Source organism: Poromitra crassiceps, assembly GCF_964638095.1.
Source record: "Poromitra crassiceps genome assembly, chromosome: 12".
Classification (NCBI taxonomy): domain Eukaryota; kingdom Metazoa; phylum Chordata; class Actinopteri; order Beryciformes; family Melamphaidae; genus Poromitra; species Poromitra crassiceps.
The window spans coordinates 30,665,757-30,680,131 of record NC_139632.1 but is presented as its reverse complement, the minus strand read 5'-3'; the positions used below and the strand labels follow the sequence as shown (position 1 = coordinate 30,680,131).

Here is a 14,375-nt window from a genome sequence, read left to right as displayed (position 1 = left end):
GATTCCCACCTGGGACGCTGTGGGCGCTGGAGTTGTGACCCCCCCCCCCCCCCCCATATCTTCAGTGCCCACTGCCCAGGTGGGCTATCTCGTCGAAAGGGCCTTTCTGTGTGGAGTTTGCATGTTCTCCCCGTACCATAACCCCCCACTAAAAGCATGCAGAAGATCGTCATCCGACCAGTGACGCCAACATCTGAAGTTGGTCCAATGAAGGTCCCCGGGCGCTGGAAAGAAATAGCGACCACTGCTCCTGGCCTGCCCCCTGGAGGAAAGGACAAGCCTGGATGGGTCAAATGCAGAGGACATATTTCACCGGCCACTACACTGTGTAGTGTAGTGGCCGCATGCATGTGTTGTAGTGTGTTCGTGTGACAATAAAGACGGGCTGCCGTCTGAAATCGTGTTTTACAGTCTAGTTGCTGGAATCGCTGTGAGTCGGTACTTAAAATGGCTGGTGTGTGGTCTCGCAGTCTGGCCGAATCGTCTAGTGTGTGCGTTCAGGCGATTTTAATGTTAAAATGTGATGAAATTGTCCTTATGTTTGTGGTCTCTCATGTTTTTAAAATCGGTTAAGATTTGAAAATCCTCTAGTGTGTAGGCAGCATAAATTGGCAATAGCCTATATATTTCTGCCACCCCTTAAAATCTTCATGCCACTCCTTTGCCACCCCATGAATATTTCGACTAGATCCGCCCCTGTGAATCTGTGATGATGCTATGTAAAGCCCTTTGATACATAGGATAGGAGCTATAAACATAACTGAACTGAATGTGGATGATACTCTTGTGTTTGGCAGTATAGAGCGAGGCAGAGTGCAGTCAGACCTCCGGCTCAGTGGGAGAGAAGCCACCGCCCTGCTCCCCGGAGAGAGCCAGTCTTCTCCGCAGGCTGGCAGCCCAGGCAGGCAGGCTGGCTCGGGTCTGCAGAGGCTCTCTCCCTCCCGGTTGACTGGTCATGACAACACACGCACGCACGCACGCACACGGTAGACCACCCGGCATGCAGGACAATAGAAGCAGCCGATGCCATTAATTGTAACTAAAGTGCAGGTCATGTAATTGTAGCAAATCGTGCAAGGAGACAACAGTGTGTCTCACGCCAGCTCCCGTCTCCTCACCTGTCATGCACCACCGATACCGCGCCGCGTCGTCTGCTGCTGGCTCCAGACGCAGTGCTGCGCAGAGCAGAGGTGTGCAAGGTGTGTTTGTAGCTAAATTCCCCGGGCGGTCAGCCCCGTGTTTTTCTGGAAAGCTTTCTGGTTGCTGCCGTATTTCTTGTACACAGCTCGCGGTTGCCATGCGGACACCGCCGCAAACCATAAATCAACTGTGGTGACAACGGCCCGGTCATCTGCAACTTTCCACTGAGTGGCGCTGCTGGTGTAGTGCAGCGAAATACAGACTGTCTGTAGCTGCATCATGACGCCAGCTGGTGATTATCACTACAACTACAACTACCGATATAAACAAGACATCAAGTAGGCTATACTTTAGTGAGTGATCATGTTTACGCCTTTATCTGAATTATATAATTGCATTTGTGTTGTTTTGTTTAATATAATGCGAACAGCTATTTTATGCCGTTTCACAGCTGTCAGTACTTGCTGCTTCTGTAGCCTATTTATTGATCAGCTGCATGTATTATTCTCTCATATCATGTTACTTTTTTATTTCTCTTCTGTAGCTGCTGCAGTGACCCAGTTTCCCTCATCAACATGTCATCTATCTGATGTAGGTAGTTATTCTTCATATATATATATCAGAATTCTATATAGCAGAATTCTGTCTCTCATTTCCGTGGGACAGTTTAGCAGGGAAGGATTTATGACATCACTGATGACATCACAATTCAGTCTATGACATCACTGATGCCACAATGTCTGTGACATCATCATTGTCTTTCATAAATCATTGAGGACATCACAAGTGACATCACTGATGACAGTCTATGACAGCACTGATGTCACAACATCACCGATAATTGTAACGATTAATGTCATGATATAATCACAAAAGTCAAAACACTTTTTTTTACTGTGAAAACCACACCAATAACCCGACGCTGCCAAATGGTTTTGTTGATTTGTTGTGTGATCATCTCATCTCACGCAAATCCACCTGCCTTGCAAGGTTACCACACCAATGCTGAGGCCATGCTTCGTTTTATTCAATGCAAAAAATGATAAAAATAAATAAATTAAACTATGTTCAGCAATATGTTGAATGACAGCACAGAGTCTGATGATCAAAACAAAGTTATGGACAGGTATATGAGCGTACATGAACACACTGTACAATATTACCTTCTTTGCAGTTTAAATAATAATCATTCCCCTTGGCCTGAAACAGCCAAAAGCAGACATATCAACAGTGAAATATTTCTGCCCTACCAGTTTACATCTTCAGAGACATGTACAGCTGTCTCTTTTGGTCTTAAATATTCCCACATTTGAAAACAAAGCACCAACGTTGGCAGACGTGTGTGTGTTGGAAATTGTACCTGCAGGTGTTGATTTGTGGCAAAAGCTTTGCCTGTATGCAGCAAAAATGTGTCCTATTCTGCCTTGCACTGCTTTGTGAAATTAAGTTTCCTGATAGAATACTGTACAATAGAAAGTAAAGGAAATTGGACAGAAAAATAATTTTGACCAATCCACTGTTTTAAGAACATGTTATGTATGGGTCACCACACATTTACTTTGAAAATAAAACACATAAAATAAAAAACACTATAAACAACACAGGCTGTTGTGTTGTGCACAAACTAGATGCTGAGGCGTTTTGTGTGAAACTTAAATTAATCTTGCAAGCTACTTGCCGTTTCTAACTTTAAGAAGGTGACTGGTGATAGAGTGCCTGGTTTTGTTGTATTCTCAGTTTTGGAAGTCAGAGCAGTTTAAATGAACTAGTCAGCAATATAAACCTACACAGATTGAATTTACAACATAGCTGTTTGGTACATTTCATGAGTGGAGTGCAGGCTCCACTCATGAAATGAGTGGGGGGGCAACGAGCTTGCCCCCAGTATATATGTATATATGTGTGTGTATATATATATATGTATATATATATATATATATATATATATACATACATATATATACACACATATACATATATACTGGGGGCAAGCTCGTTTCAATACCTGAAACGAGCTTGTTTGTTCTTTGTTCGTTGTTTTTGTACTGTATGATTGTGGTAGGCCTATGCTATTCGTTTTTGACTTGTACAGCACTTTGTTTTCAACCTTGTTGTTTTTAAACGTGCTTTATAAATAAAGTGGATTGGATTGGATTGGATTGAATAACGGAAATCAACACTGAGGCCCTTTATGCTAATTTTACCAATGGCTATATCCAGTTCTTTACGGTTTTTTTCTTGTGCACTTTCAGTTTGAGCTAGGTGATTGTCAGGCCTATCCACACATGTATATTTGTCTTTTTATTCAGAAAATCTGTCTTGAGAGATTAATTTGTATAGGAGTTTTTTCACATACCATAAAATCATCTTACAACTCCCCCTAAATCGTCCCAGACCCCTCTGGGGCTGCTGGAGCCGGCAGGTTGAGAACCAGCGATCTAGAATGACGTCCTGCATTCTTTGAAATCACTTTTTCAAGAGGGCTTCTGAAAAAGCTTAAACCGCTTGGCTTTGTCGAGCTGAACACACAGTCATGTACTGTGTGGCTAACACTAGCTGTATGCTATTAGTTTTTTTGGCCCTTTGGAGTCTTACATAGCTTAACTAGACAAACCGTTTTACGCACAGAGATGAGGAAAAAAGTGTTCTTCCAAATACAAAAAAAACCTCTCGAAGGTATACGTTACTTTACAATCACCTCATTGCACTCGCACACTAAAACAAAACGAGCATAAGGCCACACATGTCCACAAAAATCAATCTGTACAAGATGAATGGAAAACATTCAGTGCTTCAGTGTACCAAATAAAACATCCTGGCATTCATACTGTCTCTTTTCTTTTTACATTTGGCACATAGAAAATAAAAACAACATAGGCTACACGCATGCTGTTGCAAAACGACTCAAACCTGGCAATCTCTGAAAACACATACTGTACATGAGAAGCATTTACATTTTTCAACAGTGGCGTACATTCTAGTTTTTCATAATCTTTGATGACTGAGTCCTGTCGTGTCCAGTCGAGAGTGTGTAGAAAAAATACTGTCAGGAATGAGACGAGAAAAACAAACGTAAAAAAGACATATATGCATTCATCTAACTGGCATTGCAGGTGTTGGAATCCTTATGGATATGTACAGTGAAGTGCAAACTGAAATGGAGAGGGACATGGAGATGGGTGAGGGGTATTGAGTTCCATTAGCACTGGGAAGGTAGCACTTTTTTGGGGGTGGGTGGCTTCTTGGTGTGCCAGAGGTGGCTGTGGATGGTGACGGCGTCCACGCTGGCCGACATGGTCTTGGCCGGTATCTGGCTGAACTGCTTCTTGTCTGAGTTGTACTTGTAGAGGCCGTCGATCATCTTCCGCGTGATGCTCTTTGGGCCGATGCCCGTCAGCTTGGTGCTCTCCTCCGTCTCGGGGCAGTACGTGTAGAGCGAGCGGAACTGGCAGCCCGCGTCCCGGAACAAAACCAGGAAGTTGTTGGCCCCGGATTTCTCCATTTCCTGTAAAGGTGGCGCACAGAAATGTGTGCATTACGAGGTGAAGGTCTCTGTGTGTGAGTGTGCAGAAATCAGCCGCAGCTACGCCATTTTACGTGCGATCACGCTGAATCTTTGAGGAAGTGTAAAGAGCACACCCCCTAATCTAGACAGATTTTTTAATTAGGTAATTAGGGCCGATTAATGGCTGAATTTGCGATGGCTCCACACAGGGACGCGCATCACTGCACGCTTATTCCGCTAGTACGTGCAATATTTGAAGGTGAGAGTATCGACTGACTTATAAGACAGTGCAGGTATATGCAGAAAATAAAAAGTATAATAGACATGATGCTGTTACCTCCAGTATCTTGTTCTTTGGGCCCTCGTTGACCTTGCCTGCCATGCAGCAGTGGGCCAGAGCGTTCTGGATGATGTGCTTGTTCGACTTGGCGCTGGGCTCCTTGTACAGCTTCGGCCCTGAACAGCAACACAAGACAGACCATCACACTGTTGTCATAGCAACCACCCTCTGTCACAGAAGGGGCTCGGACTCGCTATCCCACACAATCTGCTGATAAATCATTCAGGGCCTTTTCCTTTGGAAGATTTCTGCTGCTATTCATGTGGATGTAACGGTCTGATGAAGGAGTCAGAACAATGAAAGTACACACAATCATACCATCGCTTTATTTGCACCGTCATATTAGATTTACAGGCATCCATACAGCAAAGCAGATGGAAACAGATGCAAACTCAACTAATTAATTCATAATATAATTAAATATTATAATTAAAATATACACCAAAATTATCCTTGGATATTGTTGAAATGTGAACCGAGCTGGAGACAAAATTACACAAGACGGCCCCAATCAAAGGCTACAGTAACTGGATAGGAGACACGTCCATGTTTGTCCATAACATCAGCAGCTAATGTTAGCAGTCAGCTACTTTGTGTTGTTGATGTTATATTTATCTATGTCACCATGTGCTTTTCCATTAAAAAACAACAGGAACAACTCAGAGTGACAATGCAGGGAGAAGAAATTGAGACGGTGAACGAATTTAAGTATCTAGGTATTGTGCTAGATTCCAATCTTAAGTTTAACAAACATGTGAAAAAGATGACAAAGTCGGTTAAACGCAACCTAAGTTGCTTTAAAATAATCAGGCATCATATACCACTAAAAGCAGCACAGTTGTTTATGCATGCCATGGTCTTTTCTCATATGTCGTACTGTATTACTGTGTGGAGCCAAGCCTCCCAAACCATAATTCAACCAGTTGCATCCCTTTATAAGCAGACTCTAAAAATAATGGCAAAAAAACCCATGCGATGGCATCACTGCCGCTTACTGAAACAATATAACCTGTTAAGCTTTGATAACTTTGTCAAATTTTCCAATCTTAAACTGGTTTTTAAATGTCTACATAATTTAGCACCTGAGCCTCTGAGCCGATTTGTCAGTCGACAAAGCGGCATCAGGGTTACCAGGGGCACGGCTAGTGGAAACTGCAAAATTGCACGCCGCAAAACCTCTTTCGGACAGTCCGCGTTCTCCATTAAGGGGTCTCAAATGTGGAACACACTGCCGGAGGAAATAAAACTAAACCTAGAAATTAAGGGTTTTAATAAAAAAGTCAAAGACTGGTTGAAGCTCCAACAGGTTTGTACACACTCTTAGGAGTGTGTACAATAAACACGCACTTTTAACTAAACTGAACATAATTGGAACTGTCTTAACTGTGATATTTGAATTGTTACTGTACTGACATTTGACCTGAATTTTACGTTTAGTAGCCTATCTGATCTTTGATATGTGTCTTTTTATTGTATTTTGCTGTATTTTTGTGTATTATTATTTTTATTTTACAGGAATGTCGGGTTACATCTAGGGACTGGCATTGCAAACTAGCCCTGGCTATACATGCTTTGGTACAACTCATCATAGGTTTACTGACATTTTATGTTGTGAACACTATATGTACGTGTACCTGTCCCTATTCAAATAAACAAATAAATGAAATGAAATGAAATCTACAAACCAGCTTGGTTGAATTGTGTGTAAGATGACCTACCAGTGTACTCTGTGTTGGAGGTAACAGAGGAGGTGGTGGATCCATTCTCCCAGTCCTTCTCGCCATTTCTGCTGCTAGAGCGACTGGGGGACAGACAGCCATCCGCAGAGTCAGGCCTGGAACACACGCGCATGCACGCGCACACACACACACACACACACACACACACACACACACACACACACACACACACACGCACACACACACAGTTAGGTCACCTCTCTTCACGGGTGCTGCTGATTTCTCAACACTCAGCAGTTCCAGCTTGTCCTACAGCCAGGGCAGGAAAGTACATGTTTTGTCCACCAGGCACATTTGCTGCCACATCCACAGATTCATCAGACACGTTCAGTATCACACTAGATTCATCAGACACATTCAGTATCATACTAGATTCATCAGACACATTCAGTATCATACTAGATTCATCAGACACATTCAGTATCATACTAGATTCATCAGACACATTCAGTATCATACTAGCCAACTAGAAATTTTAAAATAAAATACCGCCTCCAAATAACTGGTCATGTGCCAAAATGCCTGGATTTTGTGTGTGTGATCAAGTCCCCCCTCCCCGCCGCCAATTCCCCTGTCCCGGGTCATTGCTCCACCCCCTCTGCTGATCTGGGGACAGTTGTAGACTCGCACATGCTTCCTCCCGATACATGTGTAGTCACCAGCTGCTGCTTTTTACCTGACAGTGAGGAGCTTCACCGGCAGGACATAGCACGTGGGAGGATCACGCTATTCCCACCAGTTCCCTTCCACCCCAATTAGGTACCCCGACCGACTGGAGGAGGCGCTAGTGCAGCGACCAGGACACATACCCCCAATCCGGCTTCCTACCCGCAGACACCAGCCAATCATGCCTGTATGGACGCTCGTGTTGGTAGGCAGGCAATCTACCGCTACACTACCCGGACGCCCTGACCCTGACTACATTATATGACATGTTTGTGTGGATTTCTCCTTCACAGTGGGAAAATGTAAATGTGCTGTTTTGGCAAACAGCAAGACCAAACAATGTGATCATCATCAGCACAGCAGGGATTGATGCTTTGCCTGGAGCATCTCAAACTGTTCATCAGCGTAAAGCTTGCAAGCACAGGCAGTGCAGTGCAGTGATGTGAAGCAGTCTGCCACACAGGCAGTGCAGTGAAGCAGTCTGCCACACAGGCAGTGCAGTGATGTGAAGCAGTCTGCCACACAGGCAGTGCAGTGATGTGAAGCAGTCTGCCACACAGGCAGTGCAGTGATGTGAAGCAGTCTGCCACACAGGCAGTGCAGTGATGTGAAGCAGTCTGCCACACAGGCAGTGCAGTGAAGCAGTCTGCCACACAGGTAGTGCAGTGAAGCAGTCTGCCACACAGGTAGTGCAGTGCAGTGAAGCAGTCTGCCACACAGGTAGTGCAGTGCAGTGAAGCAGTCTGCCACACAGGTAGTGCAGTGAAGCAGTCTGCCACACAGGTAGTGCAGTGAAGCAGTCTGCCACACAGGTAGTGCAGTGAAGCAGTCTGCCACACAGGTAGTGCAGTGAAGCAGTCTGCCACACAGGTAGTGCAGTGCAGTGAAGCAGTCTGCCACACAGGTAGTGCAGTGCAGTGAAGCAGTCTGCCACACAGGTAGTGCAGTGAAGCAGTCTGCCACACAGGCAGTGCAGTGAAGCAGTCTGCCACACAGGCAGTGCAGTGAAGCAGTCTGCCACACAGGTAGTGCAGTGAAGCAGTCTGCCACACAGGTAGTGCAGTGAAGCAGTCTGCCACACAGGTAGTGCAGTGCAGTGAAGCAGTCTGCCACACAGGCAGTGCAGTGATGTGAAGCAGTCTGCCACACAGGCAGTGCAGTGATGTGAAGCAGTCTGCCACACAGGCAGTGCAGTAATGTGAAGCAGTCTGTTGTGTGGCGTTGAACAAAGCAAAACCATTTACTTGGATGATTTCTCAAGTGTGGAAAAGCCATGACAGCAGGAGTGGACACAGCAGAAGGGTTAGTGGGAAAAGTGACAGTGATTGTTTTGTGGTGACGGCGATAGAAGCGTAGCACTGGGTTGTGTTCTGAAGTTAGCGTAGCATTGGGTTGTGTTCTGAAGTTATCGTAGCATTGGGTTGTGTTCTGAAGTTAGCGTAGCATTGGGTTGTGTTCTGAAGTTATCGTAGCATTGGGTTGTGTTCTGAAGTTAGCGTAGCATTGGGTTGTGTTCTGAAGTTAGCGTAGCATTGGGTTGTGTTCTGAAGTTAGCGTAGCATTGGGTTGTGTTCTGAAGTTATCGTAGCATTGGGTTGTGTTCTGAAGTTAGCGTAGCATTGGGTTGTGTTCTGAAGTTAGCGTAGCATTGGGTTGTGTTCTGGAGTTAGCATAGCATTGGGTTGTGTTCTGAAGTTAGCGTAGTATTGGGTTGTGTTCTGAAATTAGCGTAGCATTGGGTTGTGTTCTGAAATTAGCGTAGCATTGGGTTGTGTTCTGAAGTTAGCGTAGCATTGGGTTGTGTTCTGAAGTTAGCGTAGCATTGGGTTGTGTTCTGAAATTAGCGTAGCATTGGGTTGTGTTCTGGAGTTAACATAGCATTGGGTTGTGTTCTGAAGTTAGGCATGAGGTTCTTGCTTTTGCTTGCTCGCATGATCCCTAAGAAAAGCCAGCGCAGTGCAGTTCCAGTGCAGGGTTGGGACTCGGGGGCGGGGCAGCATGGTGGTGTGCCTTGGGATTGAACCGTGATGTAGAAACTAACCTTCTCAGTTTAGGAGAGTGCAGAAAGAAGAAGAGACTGCCAGAGGCTAAGCTAGCACTTCTGACAGGTGCAAAACAGCAGGGGAGAAAGCGGGCAGAGAAGGAAGACGGGGAGAATACAGGAGAAATATTAGGCCAGAGGGAGTTAGTCTGCAGAGCCTGGCTTTCAAACAAGGTCAGGAAACACACTAAAAAAAACAGTGTGTCAAAGGAGAAGGTCACCCTAAATTGAAAGTTCTATTGATTGAGACAAGATGATGGCTCGAACCTGTGACCCTGACCTGTGACCAACCCCTGTTGGTAGGCAGGGAATCTACCACTGCACTATCCGGGCGCCAGCAACTCAGTTTTAAAGAGTGCTGTATTAAAATGTTGGAAGCATCCCAACAGGGTTCTCTCTCTTTAGATTTGATATTTCTGGACTATATCACTAATTTAGGAATACAGCAACGGGATGTGATGAGGAACACAAATAAACATAACATCAACGTGGATTCTTGCTTATTTGTGTTCCTGATGGCATCCTCTCTGAAAGCATCAGACAAGCCCTGAGTCTGAAGTGAAACGTTCCCACGGACACCAAACCTTGACGTCGCATTTCGCACGTTACACCAACGTTTCTAGCGGTATGAAAGCGTCTTACCTTGGCGCTCTCTTCTCGGAGTGAACACTGTCGCTGTCTCCCAGGGTGAGGGAAGCCAGGGACAAGCTGGAGACTGAAAAGACATGTTGGCGTGAACCTGGAGGTGAAACGGCGAGATGTGGCACAGCACGGGACACACGGTTACACCTACACCACAGATGATGACCACAGCTCCAGGCTGTTACACCTACACCACGGATGATGACCACAGCAGCTCCAGGCTGCCCGCCACACTTTGTGCCAAACTAGTCGCAGAGCAATGCAGCCTCGGGCTTCAGACATGAATGTACACTCACACAAATTATACACTGTATGCAAACATAACTATACACACACGCACCACCAGGGAAAGGTTTGGACACACACCACATTTTTTATTTATTTTCACTATCTTTCACATTAGAATAATAGTAAAGACATCAAATGGAATTATGCAGTGTCCAAAAATGTGTTAAACTAATCAGAACTAAAAAAAAACTAAAATCATATTTTATTTAGATTTTTTATAGTAGCTACCCTTTGTCTTGATGGAAAGGCAACGGCTTTGGAAAGAAATTCATAACATACATAGGATCAACTTCACTAATCTATTTATATTTGTCTAAGAAACACATTTTAAGCATTAAGCAGTCTTTAGATCAAAATGGCTTAGAGAACATTCAATCAGGTGTGTCCAAACTTTTGACTGGCACTATCTATTTATGCATATTACAGAATGCATACCATAATCTACACAGAAATATCTAAACAAACAAACACACACACACACACACACACACACACACACACACACACACACACACACACACACACACACACACACACACACACACACACACACACACACACACACACACACACACACACACACACACACACACACACACCGATGCTGCTTTGCTCCTTCGGAATGTTAAAATGTTTGATTTCAAGCTCCATATTTTGTGGTTACAGTATTAGATATCAGATACAATACAAAAAAATCCTGTTTATTAGAACTGATCTCCCGTGAGAAGAACCCCCAATAGTACAAATTGATACTTTTTGTAGCTGAGTGTTAGTTATTGCACAATTTATTAGAAGCTCATATTAATAGATGGGGTTAATTCGATGGTTTACTACATTACTACGTTACTACATTTTGAGTTGGCACAAAGCAGGCTGGCTGCGGGGCACAGACAGACTGGACAGACATTGTGGGTGAGGGGTGACCTCTGAGTGGGGTAGTCTCCATGTTTACCTGCAGCAGCCCTGAGGGTTTTTTTGGGGGAGTCCATGCTGTCTCGGCGGATGGACTTGGGCCGGCCCCTCCTCTGCTTGGCTTGACTGGGGGGCCGGGGTTTGAGGACGATGTCCATGTCTTCCATCAACTTCAGCTGCTTCCTCCTCAGGTACTCCTGCTTGATAAACTCCCGCCTGGCCTTGTCTTCCTGCTTCCTGAGGCGCTCCTCCTCTGCCTTCACTCTGAAGGTACAGATTTTTGTAGTGTAACAAATATGTAATTTTCCTTTGAGTTTGGATGATAATAATATCAACACCTTAATTGACTACACTGGATTTCTGATGAACTGTGATGAACTGAAGGTTGATAGCAGTGTAGCACTAGTATGCATGTCAGTTAGTAATTATTTGGTTGTTTACAGGATGTGCTAAGACTGTCTAACGGATAACACATGCTGGCTTAGCATCAATTCAAAACCACTAAATCCTGGGTGAAAATGTCACCAATGCTCTTGTTGCCCAAGGGTTAGTTGTTCAACTTATTTATATTTCATTAAGTGATGTAAAGTAAGTAAGTTAAGCTATGAATAGTAACCCTATACAGTCTATGATAGTAACAAACAAATTGGCTATGTATCAATTTTGGGAATAAAAATATTACCAGAGGTTCATTGTTGAATATTTACGTTCTCACAATCATCTTGAGTTTCTTTAGAGAAGTCAGTAACTTACAGTAAATGACATTGGATGATGAAATTCCTTTTCTAGCCACACATTAAAGTTGGTCTCAAGTCTTTCCAATGGTGCATATTATTCACTTTTGAATGACCGTTTTAGTATAGATATGCTATTTGTTCCCCCAGACTGAAGGGGGGGATCCAAAATCAAGGACACCAGCCACCCACACAATGAGCAGGTGACATCCCTGTGTGCTGTGATAATAGAAAGGGGGAGTGTATGAATGTTTCTAGATGTGCCACTGCCAACCCACCGAGCCTCCTCCTTCTTCTGCTCCACCTCGGCCTCCAGCTGCAGCTTCTTCTGCTGGCTCTCCCTCTCCCTCCTCTGCCTCTTCTCCAGCAGTGCTGCCCTCTTCTGGGCCATATCGTCAATGCACTTCCCCTCCTCCTGGGGACAGAAGGAAGGAAACACTGTCAGCTTTCTCTCACTGTGCTAAGACTGAGAGCAGTGTTGGGCAAGTTACTGAAGAAGTGTAATTAGTTACTTATTACTGATAACTCCTTTGAAAAGTCGCTTGGTCTAAAACCAATCAAATATCAGTCAGGGAGAGAAAGGCAGTTTTTTATCTGTGAAGGTTTTATTGGTTGTATTTATTGTTGTATATTTATTTATGCCTACTGCTGCAGCATGAGGTCACTATTAAAGACACTCTCGCCACAGACAGCTATAGCCCTCTGAAGCTTATTATATCCGTTAATTTTACCTACTAATGTCAACATCGTTTGAGCATAAAGCCTAACCGCACGGAGCATTCCTCCTGGCGTCCGTGCAGTCATGATTGTATAGGCTACTTTTTTTACTTTCACTCGTGCACTTTCTTGATACATGAGGTGATTTCCCCTGTAATTTTTTTATGAATGAGCTGACCATTCGCACCTTTTCCGGCTCGCTGCGACGACGCTTTCAAATGGAGGCGGGTTGCCAGGTAACCCGGCATTGTGACTACCTACCGTGGCGGGACAAAAGGCGTAAAACAATTATCCACCAACGCGCGTTCACGACTTTCACATCGGAGGCGCGAATCCTATTTTCCGTGCATTTTTCGGCTTTCAAGGCCGGTGTGAAAGAGCCTTCTGTTGTCTACGTCTAGGAAGTAAAAGCCCTGGAAGTTTATTTCAGACAGGGTCGGGGACTTGATTCTAGGCCAGCAGGTACACGTGCTTCCAGAGGTGGGCCATCTTCACCCCTACAACCTCTGTAGGCAATAAAGTGGTTATTTTTAATCCACATATCTTGTATTATGTGATGTGGAGCTACAGTACAAGAAACCCCAAAAGAATAATTCCCTGGACACATAGATATTTTTGGCCACTTTTATCTAAAGAAAGGTTGTTGCATGAACCTTGACTGGTCTCCTAAGGAAACAAGGGACTATTGAATTGAAGGCCTGATGTTTTTCCTCCTGTATCAGGCTTATGTGGACGTGGATTTGACCAATGGCTTCTCTATAAGTGGTTATCATTCAATATCACACACATTCATTGATATTGGAATATGAATCATGCCTTTAGTACAACAATCGCAATTTGAACTTGTTGTTTTTGACCCATGGCTGTTAATTTCAACACTAATCACAGATCATCTACATCAGTGGTTCTCAACGTGGGGTCCGGGGGGGACCACCAGGGGTCCTTGAGGGGGTTCCAGAGCGTCACCAGCAAATTGATGAATTGTTAAACTTCAGCATTATTTAATTGACACAAAGTTTCACTGTGTTATCACTCTACCTACAATACAGATAGTCATGGGATTCTGGACAAAATCACATCTAGCAATAAATAAAATTGTCGGATTTGGTTTGGAGAGACAACATTTCTGTAGTCCGTAATGTGGACTACATTAGTGGTCCCTGATATAGCAAAGGTTGAGAATAACTCATCTAGGCGATTAAAATTTCATGTGAACATCTCCCACCCACATAACCACCCTCGCAATCTAATTCAACATCTCTATAACCCCACTTTGCCACAGCTGTGTGTGAATTATTCACAACAGCCCCAGTTTTCTGACCTAGATCAAAGCCCAGACTGCAGCTACAGTAGCAAGCTAGCCTACAAAACCACTAATGGAAAAGATGACGTTGTCCTCAACTTGCCCATTTCCTGAGCCATTCATCATCTATTGGAAACAGGAGCATTTCCTTATAAAAAAACAAACATGGCTGCCACCCGGTTGAACCGTACACGGCTTTGTCCCAGAACTGGGACACTGCATTTGAAGGTGCAGTAACTCCAGCGATGACAGTTGCAATTCACTCTTGTCTTGATGGTATTGACTGAAGTAAATTATGCATTTGGCCTGTATCCAAAGCCACCAGCTTTTGGTTGTGAAAAGAAACGA

At 44.2% G+C, this 14,375-nt stretch overlaps 1 protein-coding gene across 1 annotated transcript in view; it reads right to left on the bottom strand.

The window, feature by feature from the left end:
* Positions 1 to 4,339: 4,339 nt before the first annotated feature.
* camsap2a (calmodulin regulated spectrin-associated protein family, member 2a) overlaps positions 4,340 to 14,375 on the bottom strand; it is a gene marked incomplete at both ends in the record, with an annotated part of 72,450 nt that continues 62,414 nt past the window's right edge. The window contains 6 exons of the mRNA XM_083647492.1: positions 4,340 to 4,645; positions 4,983 to 5,101; positions 6,704 to 6,819; positions 10,074 to 10,146; positions 11,314 to 11,537; positions 12,286 to 12,422. Coding sequence (XP_083503618.1) covers positions 4,340 to 4,645; positions 4,983 to 5,101; positions 6,704 to 6,819; positions 10,074 to 10,146; positions 11,314 to 11,537; positions 12,286 to 12,422 — 975 coding nt within the window. The remainder of the gene's footprint in view (positions 4,646 to 4,982; positions 5,102 to 6,703; positions 6,820 to 10,073; positions 10,147 to 11,313; positions 11,538 to 12,285; positions 12,423 to 14,375) is intronic.